This window comes from Sapajus apella, unplaced genomic scaffold (assembly GCF_009761245.1).
Source record: "Sapajus apella isolate SASKATOON/1434 unplaced genomic scaffold, GSC_monkey_1.0 scaffold20, whole genome shotgun sequence".
Taxonomy (NCBI): Eukaryota; Metazoa; Chordata; class Mammalia; order Primates; family Cebidae; genus Sapajus; species Sapajus apella.
Genome location: NW_022436960.1, coordinates 399,247 through 409,587, shown reverse-complemented (window position 1 = coordinate 409,587; position 10,341 = coordinate 399,247). Strand labels below are relative to the sequence as shown.

General features: G+C 61.5%; 1 protein-coding gene across 1 annotated transcript; it reads left to right on the top strand.

Annotated features, from left to right (window-relative positions):
* The first annotated feature begins 3,213 nt into the window (after positions 1 to 3,213).
* Positions 3,214 to 6,680, top strand: LBHD2 (LBH domain containing 2). Its single transcript, XM_032287260.1, has 2 exons — positions 3,214 to 4,858; positions 6,279 to 6,680. The coding sequence occupies exons 1-2, from the start codon at positions 4,149 to 4,151 to the stop codon at positions 6,376 to 6,378; spliced, it is 810 nt and encodes a 269-aa protein (XP_032143151.1). The 5' UTR covers positions 3,214 to 4,148; the 3' UTR covers positions 6,379 to 6,680.
* Positions 6,681 to 10,341: the final 3,661 nt, after the last annotated feature.

Genomic DNA, 10,341 nt, shown 5'->3' with positions numbered 1-10,341 from the left:
CGATGGTGGGTCTCAGATGGTGGTGGGATGGCAAAGATAGATGAACAGCTGTGAATGGTGGCTGGACAGTGGCTGGCCTGTGGTTATGCAACAGAAGTGGGATGACAGATTAGTGATGGTGGAGGGTTCCTGGTTGTAGGCTGGGAATTACACCGACTATAGATTGTGCACCTTGGTCTCAGGTGTCAGGTCTGCCACTGGACTGAGTGAGACAGCTTGTCCCAGGGCTCTTTTGCACCTTTTTGGGAATGGAACTGGAAGTGAAGATGAGAGGAGGGTTATGGGGTGACCCCCCCTTTCCTGTGACCCATCTGAGTGGGGGGGCTTTTTTGGCCATTTTATTCCTCTCTTCTAGTCCCCAGTAGGAAGGAGTCCTCTTTCTATGTGTCTGGCCCCAGTAAATTCTGCACCCCAGATTCCTGGACGCAAATCTTGAGGCTCAGTCTCAAGTGGCCAGGGGCAGGTCCTGGGGGAGGGGTCCGCTCAAGGGAAGACGAGGCCGGGGCTCTACCTGGGGGCTGGCTCTGGGAGGGCGGAGCAAGGGCAGCGGCGGCCCCCACGGAGGGCGTGAGTGCGAGGGAGGCTGAGAGAGAGAGTGTGGGCGGGGAGCGCGGGGAGGAGGGTGAGCCGGGCGCGGGCGGAGCCAGCGGAGCGCGGAGGTCCCGGCGCCAGCAGCCGTGCGGGAGGTGAGTGTGAGTGAGTGTGGGGCAGGGTCACCCCCTCCCCAGCCTCACCCCAGCCGTGCGGGCCCCCAGCGCGAGCGCGCCCTGACGACCAGGTGCGGGGTGGGTGGGAGGGGGAGGAGCATGGGGGGGATTTGGGGAGTTTTGAGTTGAGCTCCCTGGGGAAGGGGAGGGCGTGGGTTGGCGCGGTCAGCCTGGCAGTGGGACGTCATGCTTCCACGGGCTTGTGCCCCTGGGGCTGTGCCCGGCAAGATCTGGGATCCTGGGCGCTGGGGGTGGTGGGCGCCCTCGATGTGCGGTGCCCCGGCTGGCGGTGGACCCTGGCGCTGGGCAGGGCAAAGCAGCCCTTGGCCACTTGCTCCCTGACTGCCTGCCCCGCCCCCATGGCTCAGGGTGACAGCTCTATCATCTGCCTCTGTCTCCCTCTCTCCAGGCCAGGTGTCATCTGTGGGTCTGTTTCTATCTCTCTCTGTCTTCTCCTCTGCCTCCAGCTCAGTCGCCTCTTGCCTGGTCTCTGTGGCAGTGTTTTTCCTGCCTCTCCCTCTGCCTCCTTCCCAAGACTGGCTGGGTCTCTGTCCTGTGCCCTGGACTCTAACTTGGGTTCTGGGTCTTGGGATGGAATCCAGGAGAGGCTCGACGGAGGGCCACACCTGGGAGCAGCGGGGCACTGAGGCAGCCAGGGACTCTGGGGTTGGGTGGAAGAGCCAGAGGGTGTAGGTTTGCTGCCTGCTGCCCCGAGAGGCCTCCTGCATGTGTGCCCCTCCTAGCCTTCCCTGGGCTTCAGTAGGACCCCAGCTGACCCGAGCAGGGTGTTTGGTGAAAGAAACCTCATTTCCCAGAATAGCAGCCCTCTGCTTTGCTGACAGCCACAGGACCACCCTCGCCCACCCCCGCAGGGTGTAACAGGCGTTCCATTTTGCTGGTCTCTGCTTTCCCACTGCCCAGTCCCCTTCCTGCAGGGCTGTCCCCTGCCCGGGGCCCCTGCTGCCTGCATGCCAGCCACCACCAGACCCCACTCCCATTTCTGCCTCTGACCTGGTTGTGGCCCCAAGGGAGCCCACACAGCCTGAGTGCAGGTGAAGAGTCTGCGGCTGGTGCCGACTCCTGGCAGCGGCTCTCTTTCGAGTCCTTGCTGCCAGAGCTCCAGTGGGCTCCCTCTGCTGTGGCCAGCCTGCATGGGCACGGCCAAGTGCAGGCAGGATGTCAGTTTCCCTTGGGCTGTGGGTGCTGAGGGCCTGGCCCAGGGTGTGCAGGGTGCATGCTCTCGAGGAGGAAACGGGCACCTTGGTCTCTGGCTGACTTGAACCCAGTCCCTACCACTCCCAGCCTCCTGTCTCAGAAACCTGTTTGGATCCCTTGGACACTCTGTGTCCTTCCTGCACTGTTCCCTGTCTCAGAATGTGCTTCTGTCCTCCCAGCCGGCCTGGCTACCTCCTGCTCATCCCTCAGGCATCAGATCAGCCGAATTCTTCCAGGAAGCCTTCCCAGATCTCCCCTCCTGCCCGTGCCCTCTTGCAGACACATTGTTCAGGAGAATCGCCTGAACCCGGTAGGTGGAGGTTGCAGTGAGCCGAGATCATGCCACTACACTCCAGCCTGGGTGACAGAGCAAGACTCTGCGTCAAAAATAAATAAGCAACAACCTCCCCCACCCAGATGTGTAAACTGAGGCCAGCAGCAAGGCAAGGCATGCCCCAAGTCATGGGACAGGGTTTGAGGCTGGCTCCCTCCAGAGCCCCAGGGCCCCAAGGACAAATCTTCCCTGCTGGGCCTCCAGCCCCCTCGACAGGGCCTGGCTGTGGTGGAGCAGGCTGGGGAATGCTCATGCTGCTGCTGCCACGGTCCAGCGCCCCCTCTGGCAGCAGGCTCCAGCAGGGAGCAGCCCATAGAGGTCCAGCTGGAGCCATGGGCACTGGGTCTGGGTGGGGTGGAGTGGGGTGGGCTCAGCGCCTGCAGCCTTCTGGGGAGGGTGGATCCAGCATCAGGCCAGCAGCAGACACCCCGTTTCTGCTCCCAGTCCTCGTGCAGCTCAGTGGTGCAGTGGCAGCAGCAGCATGAGCATTCCCCAGCCTGCTCCACCACAGCCAGGCCCTGCCGAGGGGGCTGGAGGCCCAGCAGGGAAGATTTGTCCTTGGGGCCCTGGGGCTCTGGAGGGAGCCAGCCTCAAACCCTGTCCCATGACTTGGGGCATGCCTTGCCTTGCTGCTGGCCTCAGTTTACACATCTGGGTGGGGGAGGTTGTTGCTTATTTATTTTTGACGCAGAGTCTTGCTCTGTCACCCAGGCTGGAGTGTAGTGGCATGATCTCGGCTCACTGCAACCTCCACCTACCGGGTTCAGGCGATTCTCCTGCCTCAGCCTCCTGAGTAGCTGGGATTACAGGCGCCCACCACCATGCCTGGCTAATTTTTGTATTTTTAGTAGAGACGGGGTTTTGCCATGTTGGCCAGGCTTGTCTCGACCTCCTGACCTCAGGTGATCCACCCACCTTGGCCTCCCAAAGTGCTGGGATTACAGGCGTGAGCCACTGCCCCTGGCTCATTGCTCTTTTATAAAAGTATAATGGATAAAACAATTGAAGGCCAGCATTCCTGGCTTACTTAGCACCCTTGCTGACCTGAGGACCCCAGGGATTGCTCTCTGCTGAGTGAGCAAATGCCAGGGTCCCCTGCCTCTAGCGCCACCTTTCCCTGGGGGTGTTGATGAAGCTAAAATAACAAGCTCCCTACACAGGGTGGCAGCCTCGGTGCTCTGAGTTCTACAGCCCAGCCATTCTCCTTGTTGGGGAGCAGTGGGGCCAGAGAGGGGGACCAGCTTGGAGTCACACAGGGACCAGTCTGGAACTTGGGGTTGCAGGCACAGCCTCCCAGGCAGGCGGACAGTGGTGAGCACCAGGCCTCGGAGCGGCAAGTTCTGCTGGCCTGGGCCTCGCTCACCCCAGTGGGCAGACTTGGAGACCAGTGCACTTGGTGGGGCAGGAAGGAGAATGGCACATGGGGAGTGAGACCGGCTGGGGAATGAGCCCCTGGGCTGGCAATGCCAGCATGAGGGGTGGCCCCTGGGAGGGTCCAGCCTGTGGCGTAGGGATGGGGGTCCTCTGACAGCTCCTTCATTCCACAGATGTCCCAGTGACATCTGTTCTCACACGTGAGGGTCACCTGTGGTCCTTGGTTCTAAGACACTCTGGGCTGGAGCCCAGGACCGTGCACTATTCATACCATTCAGCCAAGTCCTGCCCGTGGCCTGGCTGCCCTTCCTCGTGACCCTCATGCTCTTTTGGGAAGGTGGACCCAGCAGCTTTCCTTCTAGGTGAAGAGATGGGAGACAGGGAGCTCCAGGCAGGGCCATCTGCCTGAGTGCAGGCGTGGAGGTAGGACAGCGAGGCAAGTCGGGGCCTCTGGGTGCTGAGGGACGGAGTTCTGCATGTAGCACTGCAGCCTCAAAGGCCCTGACTGGGGGGCGGAGATGCTGCGGGCACCGGGAGGGCCTGGGGACACAGCCCCCACACACTCCTGTGGGCACTCAACAATGAGCCAAGAGCAAGCCCAGAGCCAGCCGCTCGGGTTGCCATGCCAACTGCTTCCCAGCTCCTGTAAGCCTGGAGGAGGCCACGGCCCAGCAGGGAAGACCCCAGGAAGGGGCTGGGAGGAGTCCAGGTGCAGGAGGCAGCTGGCGGTGTGCAGAAGCCTGCGCTGGTTCCTGGTGACCTTGGTGTCTCCGGCCTCAGGCTCTGGCTATGCAATGGGCTCCGGGGCTGAGCACAGCTGCGTCCTCTGGTGCCTTCTGAGAGCTGTGACCGCAGGGGCTGAGCACCCTACCCCCCAGGTTGGGACTGGGTCGGGGCTGGGAGCCGTCTCAGGGATGTGCCTGTGCAAACACACATGTGCCTACCCCTGCCCTGGAGACTGGGTGGGAAGGGTCCCTGACCCCCCTCGTGGGGCAGTGTGCAGGATGGGGGTGGGAGACAGCAGGAGTGCCAGGCCTGGCATGGCCGTGATCCTGCTCACCCTCCCTGTAGGCTGTGGCAAGTGCCCAGGAGAAGGGCCCTCGGCTGGGCCAGCATCTGCCCTCAATTGTGGTGGAGCCCAGCGAGGTGGACCCTGTGGAGAGCAGCGAGTGGCGCTGGCCCCCGGAGCATGCCCAGAGGGGCCCCTCTCAGAGCGGGGCTGCTGCTGGTGAGTGAGGGCGCCTGAGGGGGTGCTGAGAAGAGGAGGGGGCCACTGCCAAGGTCAGAAGTGGGGCGTGGTTCCTGCGGCTCCACTTCCCGCCTCCTGCCTGTTCACATCCCGTCCTCCACCGGCCCTTGGAACCTCTGCCTGGGGCCCTAGGTGCTGCCTGGCCTTGACCCCCTCCCTAGCACCGTCCCCCCTCCCATCTGCAAGTGAGGTCCCTCAGCCACTCTCAGCCCCAGGCCTGGGCATGGGAGGTGCACAGCGCGTACTTGCTGAATGAGTGACGACACATTCTCACCCCTCATCACCCAGTCCTCCCCCACTGTCATCACCTTTGAAGCAAGTGCACCTTGCTCACTAGGGCCTGGGAGGCTGTGAGGTGCAGGTGCACATCCTGGGGGGATGGGCTGGCCTGTTATTGGCAGGCTCCGTCTGGCTGCAGGTGCCTTGTTTAAAGGCTGAAGCAGGCTGGGTGCGGTGGCTCATGCCTGTAATCCCAGCACTTTGGGAGGCCGAGGTGGGCAGATCATTTGAGGTCAGGAGTTCAAGACCAGCCTTGCCAACATGGTGAAACCCCATCTCTACTAAAACAAAAATTAGCCAGGCGTGGTGGCAGGCACCTGTAATCCCAGTTACTCAGGAGGCTGAGGCAGGAGAATCACAGGAACCCTGGAGGTGGAGGTTGCAGCGAGCTGAGATTGCAACACCACCTGGGTGATAGAGCGAAACTCAGTCTCAAAATAAATAAATAAATAAAGGCTAAAGCTTCTGAGAGGAAGACCATGTGGGTAGGAGGGTGCAGCCAGGGCCAGGTCCAAGGCACAGGAGAGGCAGCAGGCTGGGCTGTGGGGGCCTTGTGGACGGCTCTGAGGGCCACTTCGGGCTGGGCGAGGGTCGTGAGCTGTGCCCTGGGACGTCTTATCCCCTGGAGACCCCTGGGAGTCTGTTCCCTGAGGAGGAAGTGAATTCAGCCTTCGCTGGAGCTGCTTAGCACCCTGCCTGCCCTCTCCCCATCCCCAGACCACAGCCCGTACTGCCAGGAAACCCCCTTCAGAAGGGGTCCGTCTGGACCCATAACCCCCCCTCTGCCCAAAGCCCCCCTCAACCTCTTGTCAGTTTCTGCCCAGGTTCCAGGACAGCATCAGAGACCATCCCTTGGGTCAGTCCTGGGACTTGGGCTCTGGGGATGCCCTTGAGTCTGCTCCAGGCCTTCCTTCCCTCTGCCACCCCCTCCTCTGGTGGATTTGGGAGCTGCTCCTGCTGGCAGAGCCCAGCCCCATTCTGCCTCCTCCCCTTCTCATCACCCAAGGGGACCTCTTGGCCTGCCCCAGCCCAGCTGCCTGCCAAAGGTTCATCTCGGACTGCTGGGATCCTCTTGGGCTGCAGTCCCCTGACCAACACGGCCTCCTTTATGTTTCTGCAGCCCACCCCCCGAGTCCCCTCGGAGAACCAGGAGACCTGCAGATGATGCTGGCAGCGAGTGTGTCTGCTCCGAGGACCAGGCAGCCCCGGCCCGGGGATAGGACAAGGACGTGGCCAGGGTCTGCCGTCTGACTGCTGAGGGCCTCTGCCGCAGGGTGGCTGGGATGGTGCACAGGAGGGTCGGGCCTGCCCCGACATCCCGCAGGCAGAGCCCAGAGGCTGCTTCCTGTCTCACCGGGTCTGCCAGGACTGCAGCCCTGCCCTCTTCTGCCTGTGGTCCAGATCTGGATCACACCCTGCTTTGTTCCGTGGTTTGACGTAGAAATAAAGGCACTTCCTGATGGCCAGCGGGCACGTGGTGGGGATGCAGGGGCCTGAGAACAGTTTGGGTTCTGCCTGTGGCCTTCTAGGTGAGGGCCTCAGCTCCCAGCCCAGGCTGGCCAGTTCAGAGCACCTAGTGTGTGACCACTCAGGTGTGGCACTGGAGCAGGCTGGGCAAGGCTGAGCTGGTGCTGTGGCTGGTGCCTCTGCCCAGGGACCCTCTCTCTGCTTTGGCCAAGGCTGCCCAAGGCAGAAGCAGCCTCCTCCAGGTGGCCTCCCAACCCTCCATGGGGCTGCCTTGGGGCCAGGGTGGGACCCTGAAGGCCCTGCTACCTGCTTCCCCTGGGTGCAGGAGGGCACAGCGATGGTGCCTGGCATGGGCTGCCCCATTCCAGGTTGGATCTCGTTAAATCCTTGTGAAGGTCCCATTTTACATGTGTAGGAACTGAGGTGCAAAGCAAGGTGCCCGAGGTGAGAGGCTGCCAGAGGAATCCTTGGGGTTAGGAAGCCAGCAGGCTGCCACAGATCCCATGTGGGAGGCTGGGTAAGCAGGCATCTCTTCCTGTACTATGTGGGGGTCCATCGACATTATCTCTGGACTCTGTTCTACTGCAGAAGGGGAGCCCTGCTGCCTGGTTGCAGCTGGCATGAGGGGGCAGAGCCTTGAGCGTGGCCCAGGGCCCACTCCCAGGGTGTGTCCCCCAACCTGGTCCCCTGGCCTTGGCCAGCCTGAGCCAGGGCGAGGAAGCTTAGGGCCGGGCAGTGGGACACCATAAATGTCAACTTCGCCAAGTCGAAGGTCCAGGCAGGCGTGCCAGGGACTGGAGACCCGTGACCGGTGAGCGAGAGAGGCAGGAGGCACTGCCTCTTTGTGCTTTCCTGCTGCCTTGCCAGCCTCCAGGACAAAGATGCACTTTCTCCCACCGCCTTCCTTCTAAAAATAGCCGTGCCCCGCAATGCCGGAGAGGTGGGAGACAGGTGTGGAAGCTCGCCTGGCAGCCTGCTTAGTTTGAAACCTCAGGACACCGTGGGCCCTGCCCTGGACTATAGCTCAGGCGAGGGGTGGGGCAGGCCTTCGAGGTCCTCTCCGTCCTCCTCCAGCGCTTCCCGCCGGTCCTGGAGAGGCTTGACCAGGATCGGGGACATGGGGTAGTTTTGTGAATGGGAACAGACATTTCGCAGGAAGCGTTGCGGACACGCGGGGTGTGGGGTGCAGGAGGCCGGCACGTGGGTGGGCGACGAGGCCATTTACTGAGATTTGATTCCCACCACTCCGCTCCTGGGCGCGAATTATGACACGGGTCTCAACGCGGGTGCTCCGGACCCACACCGCGGAGATGCCGAGCCCGGGCGGAGTCCACCACTCCCGGTCCAGCAGGGCTGCCTTCGGGCGGAGGCGACCCCACTGCAGGTCCCAGGACCCTGCGTACCCTGGAGCCGGGGATGGGGAGGGGCGACCGCGGGGCGCTTCTCCACTCCGCCGCCCTCCCTCGCCAGCAGGTGCCCGGACCGCCCAGCCACGCCCAGAGCCCGTGGGCGGAGACGTGCCCGCCCCCCAGCACGCGGCGACCTGCGGCCGCTCGCGGGAGTCACCCTGCGGCTCCCCGGGACGTCGGCTGGGACCACCGCCCGGCTCCCACCTCAACCCTGCAATACGGGATTGGGGCAGAGTGGCCTGCTGTGCGCGGCCGGCAGCCTCGTCAGGGCGGGGAGGGAGCCCGGGGCTCTGGCTCTCACGCTGAGCTTCGCCCTGGGCCCAGCAGCAGTGAGGGTGGAAGCCGCCGCCTCTGGCCTGTGCATCCCCGGTGGGACAGCCTGGCCTCCCAGCGACCCCCAGGTCATGCAGGCTTCTGGTGGTGGGGGGCTTGCTCCCTGGCCTTCCCTACCTGGGAGCCTGGTCCTCAGCCAAGGCAAACCCACTTGATCCCGACAACAATCCCATATTCTGGGGGAGTAAACTGAGGCTCAGAGATCGAAGCGCCCCTCCAAGATCGTGGGGAGCTGGGCTTGACCTCTGCTCGGTGTCCCTGGCTAGGTCTCCCGCTCCTAATGGCCCCTGCCCTGCCTTCTCCTGACCCTGGATCAACCCTGTGTCCCAGGCTTCTCTGAGACAAGGCTGGGACTTTTCCAAAGGGATTTTACTGAGAAATTTGGGGAAAAACATGGACATAGAATGAAAGAAACATTGCAACCTTAGCTGAAAAGTGGGCACAGGCTCAGGTGGCCATGGGGTGCAGATGGAGGTTGAGGGGATGTCCAAGAGCAGCCCCCAGGCCCTGGCCTCACGAGATTTTCAGGCACCTATGTATTGAATGAAGTGACCAGTAATTGGAGGTCCTGGGACCCTGACATGCCCTGTGAGTTGGGGGGTGGGAGAATCAGACCGGGAAGTCTTCAGTCCACCAGGGCCTGGCTCCATGGGAAGACCCAGTGCACAGAGCCAGAGGCCTCAGGCGCAGTCCTGACCTCTCTGGCCAGCTGTGTGGCGGTGAGCAGGTCACTGAGCCCCAGGAAGCCCTCCACCTTGGCCCGGCTGTCTCTGTTCAGTTACGCTTATTCCCTGTCACCCCTCATCTCTGCCTTTTGGAGACAGGTGGGGTGAGACTCAAGCCAGCAGGTGGGACTGGGCTGGGAGGAAGGGCCTGTGGGCTGCTGGGCATCTCTCGGGCTTGAACTGGGACTCTTAGCACCCCACTTCACAGAGAGAACCCAGGGCTCAGGGGGTAGTGACTCAAGTGGTTAATTGGCAGGCTTCCTGGAGGAGGTGCTGGCATCTTTGAGTCTAATTTGACCCCTCTGCAGATGCTGCCGCAGCATCTCAGGCACCTTCCAGTCTGTTACGGGCTGTTTTTCCCCCACAAAATTCATATGTCAGGCTGGGCACCGTGGCTTGCCCCTGTAATCCCAGCACTTTGGGAGGCTGAGGCAGGTGGATCACCCAAGGTCGGGAGTTTGAGACCAGCCTGACCAACATGGTGAAGCATGTCTCTACTAAACATACAAAAACTAGCTGGGATTAGTGGCGGGCGCCTGTAGTCCCAGCTACTTGGGAGGCCGAGGCAGGAGAATGGCTTGAACCTGGGAGGCGGAGGTTGCAGTGAGCTGAGATCGTGCCACTGCACTCCAGCCCGGGGGACAGAGTGACTAAATTTTAAAAAAAAAAAAAAAAAAATTAGCCGGACATGGTCATGGGTGCCTGTAGAGTCCCAGCTACTTGGGAGGCTGAGGCAGGAGAATGGCTTGAACCCAGGAGGTGGAGGTTGCAGTGAGCCAAGATCACACCACTGCACTCCAGCCTGGATGACAGAGAGATTCTGTCTCAAAAAAAAAAAAAAAAAAAAAAAAAGTTTTATATGTTGAAGTCCCAACCTGAGAATGTGACCTTATTTGGAAAATTCCTTATAAAAATGCTTATTACCTTTAAAGAGGTAATAAGTTGAAGGTAAGTCACTAGGGTGGAGCCTAACCTGTATGAAGAGGAAATATGCACACAGACACGAAGAGGGAAGACCCTGTGAAGACCTGGGAAGAAGAGAGCCCCGGGAGAAGCCAGCCCGCAGAAGCCTTGCTGCAGACCTCGGGCTTCCAGAACTGGGAGAGAATAAATGTCTGTCATTGAGGCTCAGTCTCTGGTCCTGCTATGGCAGCCCTAGGACGCTGGGTGCATGGGACCATCTCTGCCCTGAGCCCTAGGATGCTGGGTGCATGGGGCCACCCCTGCCCTGAGCCCTAGGACGCTGGGT

Bases quoted from the DNA above. Each gene is read 5' to 3' on its own strand.
- LBHD2 (XM_032287260.1), top strand. From the start codon at position 4,149: ATGCTGCGGGCACCGGGAGGGCCTGGGGACACAGCCCCCACACACTCC. The intron at 4,859-6,278 runs GTGAGTGAGGGC...ATGTTTCTGCAG, and splicing joins TCAGAGCGGGGCTGCTGCTG to CCCACCCCCCGAGTCCCCTC.